Raw genomic sequence first — 22,520 nt, forward strand, 5'->3', positions numbered from 1 at the left:
ACTCGTAGGTCATGTTATTACCAAAATAGTATGATTATTGTAAGTAACCCCAGATAGCAAATATTTGTGGCCCAAATCCGGCCTACACCTTACTCCCCATACCATTTCATCTGGCCCACATACCGCGTGGAATGATGGCACTTGGGTGGCCCGCTCCTGTTTGCCAGATTTGGGCCAAAGTCATGCCAAAGCTATGCCTCACGTCAGCCAAAAACAAACAAAATGAGCAGAAAGGACCCAAACATGGGCAAAAGTTGATTTTATTTTGGTTCAGATTCAAGACCTAATGGTTTCGTTTGACAGATTTGTCAATTGAGTTTACAATTGAATTTCTCGACAAACTCCATGACAATCTTTTTATTTAAAATGTTTATTTGAAGTCACATTATGGTGATCAGTGTTTAATTAAGTTAGGCTCTTTTATTTTTGCGTTTAGTTTATAAACATTTTTAACTGTTATTCTTGTATGTTAAAAATATCTTCTTGGTCCGTAATCAAATTAGTTGTTGTCAGCTGTGTTGTGATGATATTGGGACCTTTAAAGGATTAAATGGTTAAGATGCTGCTTCAGCTCTGTTAGTCCTCCGAATGCAACCATGTTGTGTTATTAAATCTTTTAGACAAAACTAAAAACTCTTTCACAAGATTCACAGAAATGTATCCTTGAGACATTCAGAGAAATCAAGATTCAGTGTATGAATCTCAACAAAGGTGACAATTAGTCAACAAAAGAAAACTTTATATTAAAAACTCGACTCATTGCATAGCAGTTAATCTGTTTCTCTGAATTAGTCTGTTGATTGCCAGCATAGTTGAGGTTAGTAATATAATAATTACAGATAAGCGTGGTAAGTTGCGCTTTTAAAATGGCCAGACGTACATAAGCTGTCATGTTAAAATTTGTAAATCAACATTTTTATACATTATATGAATGGTTGCTATCTGGAAAACCTTTTGATCGGGACTGTATTTCACATGTTATTTCAGGACCCAGCTGGTGCAATTCCTAAGGCACACTGGTAGCCATTTTCTGGACAACCGTGAGCTATTTGTTACTTTCAGTCACAGTCGGTGAGAACGGATTACTGTTTTTTGCATTTGTAACCTGCCTATTTTGATTGAATCAAATATGGATCATCTTGTGTCTTGCTATCTTCTTCAGCTTCAACTGTTGTAAGGGATGCTTCTGGCATTCTAAACGATAGTGTAGAACTCAATTCTTCAATCAAGTGCAGCGGTTTTGGCTGTCAATTTGGCTGGGATTTTGACAGGTGTGAACAGAACCGCACCTGTGACTTTGGACTTGCAAACAACTTTCAGGTAATTGCTTCTATAAGACACAACTGGCTAGAGTTGGTCACACCAGACTTTTGTTGTATTTACTTTTGAAGATAAAACATATGTATAAGTTTAATCTTATCATATAGCAATACAAAAGTTAATGAATACTTTTCATTATGTTTCCATAAATGAAAACAGTTTTTTTTATCCGTAATTTTTACGGTAAAATACCGGCAGCTGTGGTTGCCAGTAAAATTCCGTAAAAAATACAGGAAAAGAACGTAAACAGCTTTGCAGTTTAAAACTTCAGGGCACAAACTTCAAGCTGTTTATGATCTTAATACATTTGAGTCTTCTATATTAACAGCATTTCTTTATATAAATGAAAACTTGGTCCAAATGCATAAAAGGAAAACATTACATTTACTTTGATATTTTAATACTGAATTTATATAAATAAATAAATAAATAAATAAAGTCACTTTTAAAACAAAGCAACATGCAGCATGCCATCAGCAACTTGTTGCCTGACCTTGACTTAAACACAGACTCCACTCTTCAGCATAGTGGTGATCACCCACAAAAAAGAGAAAATACAAATTCCGTAGTTTGTACAGAAAAAAAACGGCAGCTGTGGTTGCCAGCAAACTACTGTTAAATTACGGGAACATCGTGCTTTTATTCATCCAATCAATTCACAGTGGAAAACATGAGCCACACCCACTATTCATCTTGTAAATAGATCAGAATACTGAAGACGATCACTACTTCTGCTTCACTGGGACTGCAGTATAACATCCATGACTTGATGTTTTATTGTTTATATGTAAAATTCCAGTTTTCTTTGGGCTACTAAGACAGTGTATTATATAAAACATAGTTTTGTAGCAAATAACATCAAAAGGAAATGTAATAAGATTCTTTAACAAGCCTTTTCTCCTGGTGTTGTTAAATTACTCATTGGTTCTTTTTACAACAGTTTGAGTGAATTTACATTAAAGATTCTAATTTCCTGTAACAATCAATATAACCGTTTACAAGTGTGCATTTGGTCTTTAACGGACATCAAGAATCAGTGTATGACCGACAAATGAAAAGCTTACAGTCGCAATGCATGCTGGGAGTCATGGATGAGTTTTGTGCTTTGATGATACCCAGAATGCATTGCGTTTATCTTAATAGGGTTTTTTTGGTTGTCACCATTGTTGAGACAGCTGTTTACATTTACATTTACATTTACATTTAGTCATTTAGCAGACACTTTTATCCAAAGTGACTTACAGGTGGTGTAGGCAATGGAAGCAATTGGGACAGCATAAGTACAACAAAACCATAAGTGCAATCAAAATAAATTTTGATTCCAAGAATTTATTCATGATGTCTGCTAGAACATTTGTCATGTGATGGACATGTTGTTTAAGACCTTCAATATATTATTTAATTTCATACAATATCATAAATGAGGAAACAATTCAATCAAATCTCTACCTAAACTGTGAAACATGTAATAACACTCCCAACGTAAGAAGATATTGTGGTAACTTTCAAAATCTCCTACCCAACACAACAATTATGAATGCTGGATGAATTTTACCGTTTGAAATTTGGATGAATTATTTGCCATTTTTTTATGTTAAAAATTATCCCTGGTGCTTTAACGCATGCGAGACCAGCATATTTAGGGTGCAGATGAAAATTTCATTGTGATTTCATAGAAGCGCAACTGACACAGAGGCGTAGATGAAACATATGCATATTGTGTTTGAAAAGATGCAAATAGAACCTTATTGTGAAGTCTTACCTATAAAAGATGTTTTAGTTTATTTTGAATTATTACCATCAGACTAAAATACTCTTGCGTCTCTAGATACTGAGCATGGTTTCAGGATCTGGGCATTTGATCACAATTGGAATCTTTGCAGCCACTTTGTCATCAGCACTGGGTTTTTTGGTTTCTGCCCCCAAAATCTTTCAGGTAAACAGTGCAGCTGTATAACAATGATCAAATGCGTTCATTCAAAATGCGTTAACTTTTGTTTTCTGACCCTAATGTCACAGTGTTTGTGTAAAGACAACATCTACCCCTATATTGCATTCTTTGGGAAAGGTTATGGGAAAAACCATGAACCCCTACGTGGGTATATGCTGATGTTTACTATTGCATTGGCTTTCATCCTTATAGGTGAGTTCCAGATCATTTATAGCAGATCATTAGCCAAGGTTATCTTCTTATTGTCTTTGTGCCATATTAATGTTAGATAATATGTTTTGGATTTTTAGGTGAGCTGAACACCATTGCTCCTCTGATCTCCAATTTCTTCCTCTGCTCCTATGGTCTTATTAACTTCAGCTGCTTCCATGCAACTATTACCAAGTCTCCCGGTGAGAACTACATTATTATATCATTTTTAACCCTTTATGTTATGCCTGGGGCCTTTTTAATTAATAAAAAACATATTTGTAGTTTTTTTTTAAGCCTGGATTTTAAAGGGCTAATAATGCCTCTGATTTGCACTCCCCCTGCAAATCTATTCCTGCCCTTTGAACTTGACCAACAGGCAGAAAACCTAGTTTTTTTGGAAATGTTTTAATATAATACATTTGGGGAACAAAACATTGAAGCTTTTTACACACACTTTGTGTGAATGTATATCTGGAGCTTTCTGTTCAATTTGTTTCACATTGTATCTCTGGCGTAAATAAGCAGAATGACGGGTTTATGCTCCGATTTCTTACAGGCTGGAGACCAGCATACCGTTACTACAATGCTTGGACTTCTCTGTTTGGTGCTGTTTTGTCTTTCATCCTCATGTTTTTGTTCACCTGGTGGGCTGCTCTCGTCACTTTTGCCATAGTCTTCTGCCTCTTGGGCTATGTTGTATATAAAAAACCCTCGTAAGTGGTCTCATTCTCTCTCAATGATAATCTATAGTCTTAAACTAGTATGAATAATTATGATAATTTTATTTATTATAATCAGCAGTAGATACAAGAAAATATAAACATAAGTGTTGTAATTGATTTATTTTTGCACCAAAAATATCCCAAGACTTATAACTGTATACTGTAGTTGATGGAATTTGTGAAAATAGATAAATTGTATCCTTCTTTATCTGATGAGTTTGTTAGATTGCAAAATAAATACATACTTATTCAGATATATTTAAAAAGAATAAAATGTACCGTAATAGACATAATTTCACATAACCGAATTGATTCAAATGAGTGAGTGTGTGTGCCCTGCGATGGGTTGGCACTCCATCCAGGGTGTATCCTGCCTTGATGCCCGATGACTCCTGAGATAGGCACAGGTTCCCCGTGAGCCGAGGTGGTTCGGATAAGAGGTAGAAAATGGAATGGAATGGAATGGAATTGATTCAAAATGCTTCTTGTTTTCTTGTCTAATTCTTTCTCTAGATTTGAACTGGGGTTCATCTTACCAAGCCGGTATCTACAACATGGCTTTGTCTTTCTCTGTGTCTTTGTCAAATTTGGATGATCACATTAAGAATTACAGGTGAGATCAGAAGGATTAAAGGTAGCCAAATGACATGTTTGAACTGCTTGCTAATATTTGTGTAATGCTTGTGTTACACTTCTAGGCCACAGTGTCTTGTTTTGACTGGTCCACCAAACGCTCGACCCGCTCTGGTGGACTTTGTGGGTACTTTTACTAAAACCATCAGCCTGATGATCTGTGGAAACATTATTATGGTAAGAACTAGGACAGTGCTCAAAGCTAAATAGCTTATTCAGAAAGGCAGAGATAATGGCTTTAAAATGAATAACGAATTCATCCGAATAACCGAAAAAAAGATCCATCAGACATGTGTAGTTATAGTTATAGTTATAAAAGCTGTGTACATTATAAACTGCTCTTTTCAAAAAAGGTGTGGCTCACCTGGTGTCTACGCCTTAACTAGGGATGCTCCGATCCACCTTTTTTGCTTCCGATACCGATTCCGATACCTGAGATTCAGTATTGGCCGATACCGAGTACCGATCCGATACTAAGGTAACATTTTTAAAGTGCACAATTACTTAATAAACTTTGTGCATTGCTGTGCAAGACATCAAGCTCGACTTAACATTAATTTCCTGACCCCGTAAAACAAAATAACAAACAAATGATTCACAAATTTTGTGAATTATTCATTAAACCAGCAAAATAAAACAAAATGTTCACTATCTTAAACTTGAAATTCAAAATTAAAGTGCAAATTAAGCAGCTGAATAAAACAACAGCTTCACTAGCTTGATGGACAAGTATTAATAAATGGAAACAAAATCTCTTAATAACTGTTATGTTCAAATATAATTTAAAAAATCAATGCACAATAAACAATAAAGCAGCTGAAATTGAGCAAAAAAGCAATAGCTTCACTGCTTTAGATATTCAAACAGGAATCAGCTCTTTTTAATGCTTTAGTCATTAAAGCAAAGTCCACTAAACTAAGCTAAAGTTTAGTGGAAATCAAATTTAACATCCAACACCGAAAGATAAACAAAACACTAGCTTCCCTAGCTTGTGCTGCACATGTAAAAATAAACGGAAAAAATATATAATAGTTTAGTCGGTGCAAATAGAAATTCAAAGTCAAATTATCCACAAAACTCACCGCATTAACATCTTTATTTTTATCGTATACGTGTTTGCAGACTTTTTGGTACAGTTCAGGTCTCAGTTACGCTTCACAATGTCGTACCGCGGCTCCAGGTGGTTTATAAGGAGTCTGAAGCCATTGTTCGCAACGACGGACAGCGGTTGCAAATCCATTACCATGAAATTCAAAATGCTTTCAATGATTTTCGCTGCTTTCACACTACCAGATGGAAATTTCTGAATTATTTTCGTTGTCTCCTCCAAAGTTAGCTGCTTCGTACCGTCTCGTTTTAGTTTCTTCAGCTTATTGAACTCGGCGTGCTTAAATTAGTAGTATTATAATGAACAGCTTTATCACAACCCCTCGGAACATTTAGTTCTCATGTATTGCAAACAGCGGTGTAACTTGTTGGCGTGGCTGTTATAAAATAAATCTAAATGGCAGATATTTCGGCTCGCTCCATGCTGTTCGCTGCTCAAGGTAAGGTACGTTCGCTTGTTCACGTGCACTACGTACAGAGCACGTTGCTAGCGTATGATGTCACACGCTTCGCAAAGCACAGCCACGAGAGTGTTTAAGCGCCGTTGTCTCCATGAACTTTTACATCGCCTAGCAGAAATTTTATGTAAGCTAGATCGGGTATCGGTGCAATTTGTGACCGATACCCGATCTAGAATTTTATTCAGTATTGACGCCGATTTCCGATACAAATATCGGATCGGAGCATCCCTAGCCTTAACCAACATATGATCATTAAAAAACATCATAATACATATGAATTTTTCAGGTTGAACTGGCTAATACGCGCATGGAGTGCTATGTGCAAGAGTCACAACACCAATCAACAGCAAACAACTTTTCTATGGTAACCTCTAATGCCTGCAGTCAGACCAGATTAAGTATCCCAGAGCATGAAGAGGTTAAAAGAGAGCAAGCTTCATGCATTCATTGAAAGTCACGGGACTCTGTGGCGTATGATACAGAACTCGATGCCTCGCTATGTAAACAAACCATCCAGCAAATTATTCGGTGAACAGATGGAAACAAACTGCGACGCCTCAGTATTTATACGATGTGTTTAGCTCCTCATATGCGTGCAACAGCAGCGTAGCCACAAGGGGGCCTGAGGGGTGCTATGCCCCCTCATTTACAGGTACAGATTGCTTAAAACAAAAGACAAGGAATTCTTCATTTTTTATTCTGGTTTAATATGTCACGCATTGTGCAAAGCATCTTTTGAGTCTAGAGTTTAACGTATACGCTGCCTGGGCAGGTGCATTACCTATTTTTTTTTAATAAATTATGAAAAGATGACCTAGAAGAAAATTAAAAGAGTGCTAAAGGTAAGGATTACCCTCTAACAATTGTTTTGTTCAAAGAAAGTTGGATATGGTCACGATGTGGATATTTTTAATGGGTGTGGGGATGTTGTTTGGTGGACCTTCACAGAACATTCAAGACGTTCTCTGAGCGTATAGGGGAACCCCAGACAGCAAGTCAACAGGTACAAACCATTGAATCAATGTTAAAAAAAATGTTTGTCAATGTTAATTAATTCTATTAACGTGGAAATAATAATGTTGAATTTCAACAAACCACCAGTAATGTGCCCAGTGTTTGGTTTAAAAGGCCTCTGGAGTAAAATTGAAAAAATGAGAGTCCAATGTAAACAATACAATTTCTGAAAAAATTAAGTTATCACACAGAACTCGACAATGGTGACAATCAACAAAAGAAAGCTTCATGCTTCATTATAAAGCAAACAGCTCTTTCTCGGCCAATTCACAAGAGTTCTTACTGGAACTCCTCCACATGCATCGAAAGAATAGAAATGACACAAAGTCAAAAGTGAAGGGCTCAACCAATGCAAACACTTATCATAATAATGGTGAAATGCTTTAATTTTTATTAGTGGTGGGCCGTTAACGGCGTTAACGTGCTGCGTTAACGTGAGACTCTTATTGCGCGATAAAAAAGATGACTTTCACCTTGATATTTTAGCGCGGATGTATACCTAGCTGAATTGCACTGTATCGGCGATAACGAGATTTTTCAACTCGCGTGATTCGCGCAATTCGCATCATTCGCGCCGCTTCATCATCTCATAACCAGGGCCTCATTCGCGCGATTCGCGCCGCAAGTAGGTCTATCGCGTCTTTGCATTGACTAACATGTAAATCACTCGCGCTTGACGCGCCATTCGCGTTTGGTCTGAACACAACATAACGTTACTAAGAAATTACCACATCAAACGTGACGTGCTAACATGGATGCAGCTTTGAAGCCGCCGGGTTGCCTCAGGGAAAATATATTTGTAAGAAGCTTCCCAATGGAAACATCGACAAGACTAAGGTTGTTTGCACCTTGTGCAACACGGAATTGGTTTAAAAAAACTTTCTCTCAACAGGTAGTGGTCTAGCTTTATTTGAAACCAGTAAATTTGTATTGGCGCCCTATGTATTATGGCTCCTGTATGACATATCGCTTGTTGCTCCCTAAGTCTTTGTAAGTTGCTTTGGATAAAAGCGTCTGCTTAATGACTAAATGTAAATGTACAGTAGGAGCTCTTCCAGTCTCAAGTACCACCTAAACGCAAATCATCCCTTAGCTAATGCGGAAGTAAACACAAGTACATCTTATTGAACATAATTTATTTTCATCACCAATTATCATAGTAGAACAGCTTTCTCAAGCAGTCTGTGATGCATTTTGGAAACCGGAGATGAGCCCCTGGTCTAATGCGCCACCTGCCTTGAGACACCCGTTCTCAAAGACTTACTTTTAGTTATTATTTGGGTAGCACACATATTCTGAATGCCTTCTGCAGAATTCAAATGAGCCATTTTAATCCAGATTAATTCCAAGATAAATCTAGATTAAAAAAAATCTATGCCCACCACTAATTTTTATGCATTAATTGCTGGTGGAAAGCTGAAGTTATCAATTTGACATTTAAAGATAATAAAGTAACATGCTTGGGACATAACAGTTACATAGATGGTAAGTCATACAATTACCAAACGGGAAAATAAATAACATCATCTTTTGGCAGGCAACATTTTTGTTTGGTCACCTGAAGGTCCAGCATATGTTATAAGAACATATAGACCATTTTTTTTCCAAACAGTGGGACACGATTCTGTGGGCGGAGCCGATTGGTGACTGTTAAGAACGATAATTTAGATGCTTTCTAACGCTACTTAATTTATTTTGAATTTGTGTGTGATAAACAGTAAAGAAAACCTTACTTTAAATAAAATAGACATTAAAACGAGTACTCCAGATGATTTCTTCATTCCAGCTTGTTCGTTTTATGGATTGTTTATCTTAAAATGTCATATGCAACTAAGGTATTCCACAGGAAATAACACAATCATTTTTGATATTCCTATTCTGTCATTCAATAACACAAAAAAACAATTTTTCAAGGAATTGTCTCCTTCATTTCACTCATTGCTGCTTTGTTTCCACTGTTTTTCTGCCACCAGTATGTGCATGGAGCTGGCAGTTACGTAACCGTGAGGTGGACTTCAACCCTGCACCTTGAGATCGACCATCCTGACCAGTCTGCAGGACGGTTGATCTCCAGGAGTGGGGTTGGTGACCACTGGTCTATAGTAAAGGTCACCTATAAGTTTAGAGAATGTTATGTTCTGTGAAGGTCCTCCAAATAATTTCTTCCTACCCTTAAAAAAAAAAAAAAAATTCACATCGTGACCATCTGGTCACCAGCAGGGGCGTTCTGAGAACATTCTCAGAAACAAAACATTCACATTACATGTATGCATTTATGCATTTGGCAAAAGCTTTAATCCTACATGACATACATTGCGTTAGACTATACGATTGGTCCAAGTATGTGCAGTCCCTGGGATCTTACCCATGACCTTGTCACTCCAAGAATCATGCTCTAACCAGTGAGCTACAGGAAAGCTGTATGACATATCCCAGCAGACAAAGTTATGGATGGAAGAGTTAGAATGAAAGTTTTGTATGACGTCTGTTATTGAAATCCAGGTGATCTCTATTATCACCTCTACAATTGCGTTGAATTATTAATTATAATCTGCAATTAATGTTGAAGATTAATTAAACCACCATTATTGTGAACAATGTTTTTTCTAGTCAATACATGAATCCACTTTGAATAAAGACAGTAGTATTTTAGAAATAATGCTTGTATATCAGTAAATAAAGAGATGGTGAGAAGGAAGATTTGTTTTTGGGATATTTATAAAGTCAAATTAAATGATGAAGTATTGTTAGTTAAACCTTGATTGTACATGACTGATGCAAGTGTTGTGGCTGGCAAATGCATATTAAGTCAGAAATGTTTAGGATTCACACTTAGACATCAACACTCATCATACAAACCTCATAAATGGTAACAATTATCAAAAACTTAAGATAATTAGATCAATTGCAATGCATGCTGGGAATCATGAATGAGTTTGTATGATGTTACCCAGCATGCATTGGAGCAAGAAGTATTCTTCTGTTGGTTGTCACCATTATTGAGTTATATAGACCTATTCATCATGTCTTTGTGTGTTTATTTTTTTGCATGCAGCTCAATTGTTTGAAAATAGATTTATTTAAAACTACATAAAAAACTTACATACATATAATTGGCCTAACCTCATAGTATGCATAAGAATATTGAGCAGCCAAAAATTTGCACAATAATACAACACACTCATGATTAGTGACCACATTCATTTCTTTAGTTTTTAGTTGTCTGGCCAATTAGACAGTATGTTTAGACACATTTGTAATGGCAAATATAAGACTCAGAAGCACAACTTAAGCAAAAACTGATCACAATAATGGTGGATTATATAAATTTCAAAATTAATTGCAGGTGCAATTGTGATATTAGTCCAAAACAATTATAGAGATCACCTGGACAACAATAGCACACGTTCAGAAAACGTCATAAACAGACGTGGTAAAAACTTTCACACTGTCTCCACAGGGGAGGTCTTTGTAACATTTTTTTGCAGGGACATTTAATGGGGGTATGACTTCTTGTAGCCTCGAAAGACTTCTGTCAACAAAAACTTTTCACACCCACAGTCCGCCTTGTCATGTAAAAGGTAAGCAAATGGTTTGAATGGTAGCCACTGAGGAATTGTGGTTCTAATGCTGCTTTCACAATCTCTAGAAATTTTGTTAATTCCCACTTCTGATGCGTGAATCCAAACTGATTGTGTTCAGGTGCTTTGTTGTCGTAAATAATGAATAATATCCGATTCATGCTTACTTGTGTCTCGGAAAAATGTTATATGGTAATGGTTTTCAACCATACATCCTACTGTACAGTTTTACTAGTCTTCATGCTAAGTAATGAAAACATGTTATTTCCGCAGTGTATAAAACATAAAGTATGCTTCAAATGGTTATTCATATATGTAAATATGTACTAACTTAACGAAAAGACAAGGCAATGACGCTGTTGTGGAAATAGAAATAAATCATATCGGTCACAACAGAAATCCTTCTCCCATCCAGCATGTTGATTGTTCAAGGTCCGCCCATCCCGAGTACTCGGGAATCAAAATTATTCCCCAACTTGACATTCAAGTGCAATTTTTATCTCTGAAACTCGGAAGCATAAGAACCGCTAGGCTATGTTTATGTTTGGTAATACGGTGAAATGTGCTGTATGATATATGTGTATCGTTTGAGTAATAGATAGAAACCTAATGAAATCACTATATACATTTACATAATGGCCCCCTCATTTACAGACAGATCCCCTCAAAAATAAAAATCTCGTTACGCCACTGCCATGTAAGCACTCTTTCTCGCATATGAACCAGATGAAGTGCTATTTTTTTAATTGTTATTTGTTATATGTTAGATATAATTAATTTTAATTGAATGGAGGCAAAATCTAAACCTGTAGCCAAAGTTGTTTATAAGTAATGGAAATCTTTTTTGGAGCCCCAGATGTATGCATTGGTTCTTTTGTTTCACTATTTTTGAGTGGTTTGTGGACATTTTATCTTTTTGAAGGAAAAGAACAATGTGTCCTCACAGGGAACTTAAATGAGACATAAATTAAGTTCTTAGTATTGAAGTCATTGAAAGATGTTATATATATAAAATAGAAGATTTGAAATGCAATTAGAAAAATGGCTCTTTGGTTAAAAATGGTTCCCGACCACTACTCTAAAATCACTACATAACAAAATTAGTTGAGGTAAAAAAATTAGAAAAGGTATCAAGAGCAAAGTGAATAGATACACTCTCATTCACAAAAGACACACAAAAATACAGTCCATACACACTCACATGAGACAGAAGGACATGCGGACACACACTCACAATCACACAGCGCCCATACACGAATAACAGTCATGCACAAGAAACACAGACACACAATCCGTCACATGTACAGACACACAAACCATACTCTTGCCCGCACACACCTAAGATAACATACACCCACTGACACACACACATACTTACACAGAGAGACAGAAGATTATAGAAAAGAAAAACGGGTAAAATATTACACAGCAATATTACGAAGGAGAGGATCTATTTCAATAAACCAGTATATATATACCCAGTCAACACGATGATGTCACAGCAATCTCACCATGAGTTTACAGAACTCACGATGAGGTCAAAATGTAACCTCACAGCAAACTCACTGTGTGCTCAAACTGTGATCTTACTCTTGTACTGTGATCTTAGAGGTTTAGATGTGACTGGTTTGTCATTGGAAGTCATCATTATGTTGATGAGTGTTTGCTTTAGTTGAGCTCTTGACTCTTCAGTGTTTAGCTGCTCTTCCTCTGGCAGCTGTAACTGTGTTTTTATTTCATTGTGCAAATTTGTTATGTTGAGTAATGCCAAAGGAGTCTTTGATAATAGGTTAATCATGCGTAAATGTTTATGAGAACAGTGTTGTGCTGCTTAAGTGTGAAATTAGAGAGTGAGATTCAGCTGTTATGAGATAACCATATGTTATAAAGATTTTCTAAATGAACACACATAAAAATTGCAACAATTTATAATTAAGGCTCATATACATCAAGACTCAGTGTATGAACGCATCAATGGTATGAATAAACTGAGAAACTTCATGCTGCAATGGATGCAGGAAGTCATGAATGAGTTCTGAACTATGATGTTACCAACAATGCAACAGCGTGAAGTTTTCATTCTGCTGATTGTCACCACTGTTGAGCTTAATGTGCTGATTCTTGATGTATTTGTGTAAAAGATGTGTGCATAATTCATTTAAAAACCAGCAGAAGATCACTCTCTGCTATCACACAAACTGACAGTTCACTAACATTTACTAATTTTTCTGTTGTCATCCAATACTCCTTTGATAAAACTCAGTAAAATAAATGCGGTTTACTATAGTGAACACACAGTTAAGACAGCCAGAGGAAGAGAATTTAATGTTGTAGAGCCAATATCTCAACTAAAGAAAACACTCATCAACATAATGGTGACTTCAAAGGACAAAACAGACAGAAACCTGGGAGTGATAATTGATTATCAGCTAAACTTCATGGATCATGTTGACAGAATCACCCGGTCCTGATTCATTAGGAAAATTTGGCGTGCTCTGTCCAGAAATGCTACACTAGTCCACAAGTATATAAACAACAAATGCAGAGCAGGGCAAAAAACAAACCCTGTATACTTAGCACTGAGTCTAACTTACTGAATCTACTCAATAAAATTAAGGTAACAATTTGCACTCAAGAGCCCTACTGAAACAAAAACTGAACACCTTAATGGTGACATCAAACCATACTTGTTTTTAATAAATTAAAAACTAGATAAAACTGTTTATTCTCAATAATATCCTTAGTACACATTTGAAAGGGAAAGTAGTAAAGGTGTTTGTGTTTAAATTAATGGTGATATCTTGACAACAACAACAACAACAAGATTATTCTCTTTAAATGACTCAAGTTAAATGATACTTTTTCCGTGTATCAGTGTGTGGGTCAGATCTGTGCAGGAGACCCAGTCAGTACTCAGCCAGAAACTAACATGTTGTGGCCCACAAGTGAGCGAGTAGAAGTTTGCTTCTGAGATCTGGAAACCGCCTACGCGTCTACGCCGGACGCGGCTCGATGCGATGTGACAAAAGAAAATAAATGCAAAGTTAGCATCATATAAAAACGTATTTAATTAAACAAGGCAAATTTGTTAAATAAAATATAAAACAGAATTAAATTTGAAATGGCTTTTTCATGTATTTTGACAAACTACCGGTGTAAACTCTGCATACTTCTTGTGCCATCCGAATACACATACAAATAATTTAGTTAAAAATACAGTTACAAAACTGCCACTGTTGCACACCGCTAGTAAGAACCAAATACACAGTGGTTGAAACTGTGCAGTTCAAAGAGACTACATTATTAAAGTTTATACAGCTTTACTGCTCAAGTGGTATAGTATAACGCTAGCAATGGCAAGGTTTCATTACCAGACAATGCACATTTCTACAAAAAGGTTTTTTGTCCCCTCTTCTTTAACAACCTTTTACACAGAGAAGACTTTTTAAAATCCCGTTTTTTTTAAAAGTCCTGTCCTTGTCCTTTTTGCTTCATGCAATATTGTTTAACTCAAAATAATGGTATGGACTTGTTTCTAAAAATAAACAGAAAATGTGCATGTTAAATCTACTTATAATATAAATAAAGCACCTAAAATGGCAATTTTGGCTTGCTTGCTCTTTCTCTTGTGCTCACAGGAGGATGAAAAGTCAACCTTGGTTCGGCAAAGTTCAGATATGCTGGTTGATTGGCTGAATCAGAGGAAAGTTTGTGCTTTCTACACATCCTTTACTGCCGACAGTCTGAAAGAAGGGACCCAAAATCTCATGCAGGTAACATCTCTAACTAATCTTGATATCAGCATCACATTCCTTGTTTCTCCTCATTGTGTCCATTTTTCAAAGTTTTTGCTCTTCTTATTTATCTTATCAATTGTTTTTCTAGGCATCAGGTCTTGGTAAATTGAAGCCGAATACCCTTGTTTTGGGATATAAGACAAAATGGCAGGAATGTAAACCTGAGAGCTTACATGACTATGTCAATACAATCTAGTACGTTCAGTAGTTATTTTTCCCGACAATTGTTATATTTTACAAAACAATTTTATACAATTTTATACAATTTTCTTTTTAGCATTGCGTTTGACAACAGCTACGGCCTTGCTATTCTAAGAATGATGGATGGATTGGATGTGACAGATGATTTGCAGAGTGCAGGTGAATATGGGTTTATTCAGTGTCAAAAAATATTTTTATTCAGTTTTGATAGGATAATAAAGTTTGACATTAATCTGTTGTGTAGTAGTAGGCAGACTTTCCTCAGTTGTGAATCCAGCATTTGATGCAGAAGAAGCAACGCAAACAGAAAATGATGACACTGACCGAAATTCAGGTGACAAACATCTCAGTCACATTTCTTTGCACTTAGTCTATTTGTGAAACACAATTTGACTGCAGGTTGGGCATTGGCATTGCAGGAGGTGTGTTCATTTTCTTCTAATTTATGTGTCCAAATACATTTCTACCATTCTAAAGCCTTCCAAGTAAGCTCGTGAACTCATGCAATGATCAGAGTGATGTCAAATCATTCCCATACTGTGACAGTGTGAGTAATTTGTGAACTCAAAGTGAATTTATTCTATTTAGTCACCATTATGGTCATCAGTGTTTGCTTTGCCTGGAATCTTCAACCTTTACTTTTGTGTGCTGGTCATTTAAAATGATTTACAATTGTCACGGTAAAGAAAAAATCTGATCTGAGAATACTGGCTAAATGATGATAGTGATCATTGATCTTATTTTGATGCTTGGAAGTATTTCTTAAACCATTAAAAGCTACAAGGTTTTTCAGATATTGTTGAGAAGCACACATTTTGAACTCATCATGGCCTTACTGAACATTATAAAAGTGCTTTATATACTAAACTTACAGTTAGCCAAAACACAAGAAGTCAATTGCTGTAGAGTCAAGAGCCAATCTGAAGCAAACACTGATCAACATAATGGTGACTTTAAATGACAAACCAGCCACATCTACACCTCTAGGCTCACAATACAATAGTAAGATCACAGTTTAAGCACACAGTGAGTTTAATGTGCGGTTAAATTTTGACCTCATCATGAGTATTCTAGAAGATAATGGTAACATCACTGTGGCATCCAATTGTTGACTGGGTTTGCTTAATTCAGCTGCAGCTGCTATTCATGCTTTAAGAATTGAAGCTCAACCCCATATTGTTATGGCTGTTCACAGTTCTAACATCAATATATCAGAAATGAATTTGCGCAGTTATCCTATTTTTCTGTAAATTCTAGATTTTACATATGATTAGGATTAAAACCCCTGATTGTTTTGGAATTACTTTATCTTTATGCAAAATTCCCTAAACCTTCTTCTCACGTTCCCACACCATATGCATAAATGTTACCATTTGATCATAAGGGAATAAGTTACAGTTCAGGACAAAGTTATGTATTTATTTTCAATGTGTTTGATTGTCATTGATTTTGGCTCCTTCACAGATATTTCTGATGATCATCTCAATGAGCAGGTTAGGACTGTTTTTCAGACAAAACAGGGGAGGAAGACCATAGACGTCTACTGGATCTCTGATGATGGGGGTGAGAAACAGATGCATGAATAAAAATACTTAAAAGACCATTTAAATGAATATTATTTGCTGATAAACACTTAACAATTTGTTTTTATTGAGTGTCAATTGCACATGAGCAGAACTGAAAGCATGATGTATATTATGCGACTGTTTAAATTTCTCCCTGAGATTCAACTGTCACTGTAAAAAAACGATAAACGGCGGATTTACATGTGTGTCATCGCAGCCAAATCTATTCCAGGTTTGTCAAACAATCCAACGTGTGTTACGAAAGGCTTTACGATAATAAAGTATGATAGGGTGATTTAAAAGAATAACGAGCCGTTTACTCTTGTATTGCGCTCATTTGACAATGACATCATTTACACCCTTAAGTCTTTCACCGCGTTTTTGAAGAAACCTACCCACATCTACGGAGTGATAAAAAACAAACATATGAAGATAGAAGAATACAGTTTATTTTGTTCAAAAGCTGAGACTCTGTTCTTTCATTTGACATATTGTTTGTCCATATATTCTTTACAGAAAATTTACTGTGAGCCATTTAAGTTGGGTGAAAATGTTGAAAAACGCTGCTGTAGGCTGGCAACTTTTTTTAAAAAAGGCTGGCGGGGAATGAGTTAATATAGGGAACCCTAGTTTCACATCATTGACACCACATAGACTGAACAAAAGGTAATGTCTCCACTCTCTGATCTTGCCGATTCCTTTTTTCGGATCCTCAGCATGAATGTGAATGCATGTATTCAAGTTTTACAACCCAGGACTTAGTACCAAACTTGTGTTATTTACTGAGCATGTGCAAACACACATCATTCTTAGTAAATTCCCCAAACATTGTCAGGCATCGGTAATGCAGAAACGTATCATCTTGGATATGTATGAATTAAGAGCACATTGCAATGACTGGAAGACTCATGATGAATACATTAGCATGATACTTTATAGTGCATTTGTTAATTGTTCTGTGATACATGCTAGACAACTTAGTTTCTTTAATACTTCTTTCCTTCAGGCTTGACCCTTTTACTGCCATATTTGTTGACAAGAAAAAACCGCTGGAAGAAGAGCAAAATCAGAGTGTTCCTCCTTGGAGACCAGGAGACAATTGAGGAAGACCGAAAAGAGTGAGCTAAACCTTCAGATCATCATCATCTCTGATTGGATCTGGTATTAGTTTCTTGTTTTGATATGCAGAAACTGATTCTTCTTTACTATTACAGCATGAAGATGCTGTTAAAAAGATTCCGTCTGGAAATTGAGGATATTATTGTTATAACAGATTTGGAAAAAACACCACTTGCTAAAAAGTAAGAGACTTGTATAAACAACAAGAGACTTCCACATAGAAACGAACACTCACAAAAACCTCAAGATTTACACATTTTCAATTTTCTCTCTATAATTGTAGTTTGCAGCGATATGAGGACAGCATTTCCCCCTTCAGGCTGAATGAAGAACAGACTTCAGGGGATATCCAGGAACTTAAAAGAATAAGTCCGTGGAAAGTTTCAAACAAAGACATTATGTCCATTAAACCCAAGGTGTGTGTTTGTTTGTTTGTTTGTGTCTGTTGGCTTTCTTGTAGGTGTTAAATGTGACCATACTAACATTTGAATGTAAGCATAGTCCAAAGGTGACTTTCAAAGTACTCAAAGTATCTATATTTTTTCAGTATGTAGATTTTGAAACCATAATCCTGGAGAAATCCTGGCCACGCTTATCTGTACCTGAATGAACAGTTTGGTGCACGTGATCTATACTTCATATGTTTAACTTAATGTTTTTAGGTGGAGAGGACTGTGCGCTTAAATGAAATCATCAAGAAGAACTCTGTAAATGCTGCTTTGGTTGTGATGTGAGTATAGATGCACAGAAATACCCAGCCAGCATAGTCATGGTTTTGATGTGGTTTGTCTAATTCGGTCTAAGACAGTTTTGTCAGCGGGTTCCATATAGGCCCTAAATGGGTTAGCCCAAATGAAATGAACACTGCTTAGTGTTCATACCACTGGGAGGTTAATGAGATAATGAAGTGATAACAAACAGAATCACAGAAACATTTTTTTTATTGCTAATGTTTTATAAGGTTTGACAACACCGTTATAGTAATCAGTCAACCCTTGGTGGCAGATTGACTCTTGGCTTTATATAAAATCTTGATCTTGCCCACACTGACATCAAGAATCACAATATGAACCTCAACAATGGTGAAATGCTTCTCGCATTCTGGGAGTCAGAGTACATTGTGGCATAAAGCATGTTACCATTGTAGAGATTCATTTGCTGATTCTTGATGTTTGTGTCTGTAGAATTTGTAAAACTTTGGGTTTTCATGAATTTCTTCAGTTTCTAAATTCCCTACATTAAATATAGTAGAAAATAATTTTTGTCTCATATATTTAGTCATTTCACCTCAACATGATCATTGAATGCTTCTGTAGATCTACTCTTCAGTTCAGTTCAGCTCAAACCCTACTGTATTTAAAAAAGTCTGTTATTCTTCTATTAATCCTAAAAATCTTGATTAGCTGGTTCTTGAACAGGATTAGAACTGAACTCTGACAGTACCCTGCTTCAGCACACCTTTCTTGGATCTTTTGTGTAAATGAGTACATTTGTTTTACTAATACACATCTCTTTAGATAAAGTAAACATTACTAAGGTTCAAGAGTAAAACTAAAACAAAAATTGATCACCGTAATGGTGACAAAATAGAACATCAAGAAATAAACTTCTGTTAATTGTCAATAAATGTTTGTGTCGTACAATTCTCTGGTGAGATGTGGTTTTGAAAACTAATTCTCAAGGTCTCTGAGTGCTGTAAACTCATTGTATTTTGCAGCAGGCTACTTCCTTGAAAAAAAATTACCTGCAATGCAATTCACAATTATAATTTTCTGCCATTTCGCTGTGATTTTGACATGAATTTTTACAGTGTTGTTATTTCCTTTTGCTATGAGACTCTGGAATCAGGAAACAATAAATATTATTTTTATTACTATTTGTAACTTTTTTATAATTCATGTGTTTTACAGCTCCATGCCAGTCCCTGATGTTAATTGCCCCAGTTCCCTCTATATGGCTTGGTTGGACGCGTTGAGCTTTGGCATTCACTGTCCTGTCCTGCTTGTTCGGGGAAATCAAGAAAACGTCATGACATTCTACTGCCAGTAAAGCACACACACAAACTGCACTGAAAGTTTCTCTCAATGGAAAGTCTGTGGAAACAATATAAAGCTAACACTTCTTTGACACACCGGCTTCTTAAAGTCTCACCATCTATTCTGGGCTCTTAAAGTCATCTATGTTAAAACGGTTGTAAGACAAATTCAGGACTTAGAATGGTGGAGGAATACAATTTATATTTTGATCTTAACTTCATGGTACTGATAAGTTGTTTTTGTTTGATGATTAATGATTAATAAGAATAATAAAAAAATGCTTTACTTTTAGGAACTGTAACTGTGAATAAATGATATATTATTATGTTTATTAAGAACAGGTTTTGTTGATCTGCTTTCAATGTGAAAAGTAATGAAATGCAATGAAGAATGATTCTGTTTCATTGATGCTTTATAGGTAGAGAAAGTATAAAATATACAAACAATAATAAAAAATAAAAAACCAAAATGTAATAAGTGTGAAATAAATACAAATATGGCATTAAATCTTAGCATGTGGTTTTATGTGTCACTGGCCTCCTTTAAAACTTAAAATGATTATTAAAATATTAAAATTATTAAAAATTAAAATGAGAATTTATACTTATTTTACATGATCAATTTACGTGCAACTTCAACCCTTTACCATGAACTTTCTCTTAAAATTATAAAGTCTCAGTTTAGCTTTACACTGACTTCATTTACAATGGCTTCATTGTTAGACCTTACCAGACATTTTTAAAGAAACATACAAGTAAACTATACTGCAATGACAGTTGAAGAATCTATTAAATCACTAAAGTCACAACATCAACTGTAAATAACAAATGAGCATGTTAAATCTGTCAAGATGTCACCAGAGGAAAATTAAACACAAACATCATGAACATCTTCACTTATTACAGACACTACTTACACTTTATTTCTGTCATCTGTCTTGCTCTAGTCTAGTTCATATTGGTTTTCTTATCTCACCATTATGGTGATAAGTGTGTTATTCAGTTTGACTCTTGAACCTACAGAGCAAGCAAAAATGTGTTCCTTAGACGTTCATTAGACGTTCATTAGACCACTCCAGTCCACATGTATTAACACAGGGAATGTTTTGGATGTCTCCCTAAACAACTTATGAACAAGTTAATGAGTAAAATCAGGTTGAGTTAAGGAATCAATCATCACGTAATTATCTCAGTAATGATGAACAGCTGCTGTTAACAAAAACACTCACTAAAGAAAACATGAGCAATAAGAAGTCACCATAATAGTGTGTAGGGTTTCCTTTAGTTGGGCTTTACCCTTGATTTATTACGGGATGTTTTCTGAAGCACAAATATAGCTACCATGAAAAGAAGTAGTCTTGTTTCTTGTTGTTGGGAAAATTTGCACAACTTTGAGTGCTTTGCACAACATTGAACTCTCCTCTTTCACCCCATTTAAGGGCACTGAAGTCACCAGGCTTCTCTCAAGCCACCCCACCACCTATCCCCTTGACCCTATCCCCTCCGATCTCCTTCAGGACATATCCAGCTCGCTCACACCTGCACTCACACATATCATCAACACCTACCTGCTCACCGGCACTTTTCCATCCACATTCAAACAGGCCCAGGTCACGCCCATACTGAAAAAAACAACATTGGACCCTTCTACTCCCGACAGTTACACACCTGTCTCTCTCCTCCCATTTATAGCAAAACACTTAAAAGGGCAGCTTTCAACCAGGTGTCTTCCTACCTGTTCCAGAATAAACCACTGGATGACAAGCAGTCTGGCTTCAAAACAAACCACTCCCCTGAGACGGCATTGCTATCGGTCACAGAAGCACTGCGGCTAGCCAATGCGGAATCTAAATCCTCGGTCCTGATTCTGCTTGACCTATCTGCAGCGTTTGACACTGTCAATCACCAGATACTGCTAGCAACCCTGTCATCACTAGGAATCACAGGCTCTACCCTCAGCTGGTTCAAATCCTACCTCTCCGACAGATCCTTCAGGGTGACATGGAGGGGCTCGCTGTCCACGGCTCAGCACATGATCACTGGGGTCCCTCAGGGGTCGATGCTTGGACCGGTGCTTTTTTCCATCTACACGACATCACTGGGACCCATCATACAGGCACATGGCTTCTCATATCACTGTTATGCCGACGACACCCAGATCTACATCTCGTTTCACCCAGACGATACCACTGTAGCAGCTCGCATTACAGCCTGCCTCGAGGACATCTCAGATTGGATGAAAGACCATCTCCTCCAGCTGAACCCTGCCAAGACCGAACTACTCATGTTTCCGGCACACCCTATGGTCCAACACGATTTCAACATCCATCTTGGCAATACCACAATCACCCATTCCAAAACAGCCAGGAACCTCGGAGTCATATTTGATGAACAGCTGTCCTTCAATGATCACATTGCAAAGACTACACGGTCATGCCGATATGCCTTATTCAACATTAGAAAGATCAGACCATATCTCACGGAGCATGCGGCACAACTCCTTGTCCAGGCCCTGGTAATCTCAATGTTGGACTACTGTAATGCTCTCCTTGCTGGTCTTCCTGCAAAGGCTATCAAACCACTTCAGCTGGTTCAGAACGCAGCAGCACGCCTCGTCTTCCAACAGCCCAAAAGGGCTCACGTGACTCCCTAAAGGAAACACTAAACACTATTATGGTGACTTCTTATTTTTTCTGGTTTATTTCACTGATTGTGGTTGTCATTTCATCATTAATGATATAATGAGGTGACAGTTGATGCCTTAACTCAACCCGATTTAACTCGTTAACTTGTTCATGTGTTTTTTAGAGAGACATCCAAAA

At 36.5% G+C, this 22,520-nt stretch overlaps 1 protein-coding gene across 1 annotated transcript in view; it reads left to right on the forward strand.

Moving 5' to 3' along the window:
• LOC130417397 (solute carrier family 12 member 3-like) overlaps positions 1–20,211 on the forward strand; it is a 34,039-nt gene extending 13,828 nt beyond the window's left edge. The window contains 19 exon segments of the mRNA XM_056742956.1: positions 988–1,006; positions 1,009–1,071; positions 1,163–1,320; positions 3,149–3,256; positions 3,340–3,463; positions 3,562–3,663; positions 4,020–4,175; positions 4,699–4,798; positions 4,884–4,995; positions 14,620–14,754; positions 14,867–14,973; positions 15,056–15,138; positions 15,227–15,313; positions 16,444–16,542; positions 17,551–17,662; positions 17,759–17,845; positions 17,947–18,079; positions 18,326–18,393; positions 19,574–20,211. Coding sequence (XP_056598934.1) covers positions 988–1,006; positions 1,009–1,071; positions 1,163–1,320; positions 3,149–3,256; positions 3,340–3,463; positions 3,562–3,663; positions 4,020–4,175; positions 4,699–4,798; positions 4,884–4,995; positions 14,620–14,754; positions 14,867–14,973; positions 15,056–15,138; positions 15,227–15,313; positions 16,444–16,542; positions 17,551–17,662; positions 17,759–17,845; positions 17,947–18,079; positions 18,326–18,393; positions 19,574–19,712 — 1,992 coding nt within the window. The 3' untranslated portion in view covers positions 19,713–20,211.
• The last annotated feature ends 2,309 nt before the right edge of the window (positions 20,212–22,520 follow it).

Source organism: Triplophysa dalaica, chromosome 1, assembly GCF_015846415.1.
Source record: "Triplophysa dalaica isolate WHDGS20190420 chromosome 1, ASM1584641v1, whole genome shotgun sequence".
Lineage (NCBI taxonomy): Eukaryota > Metazoa > Chordata > Actinopteri > Cypriniformes > Nemacheilidae > Triplophysa > Triplophysa dalaica.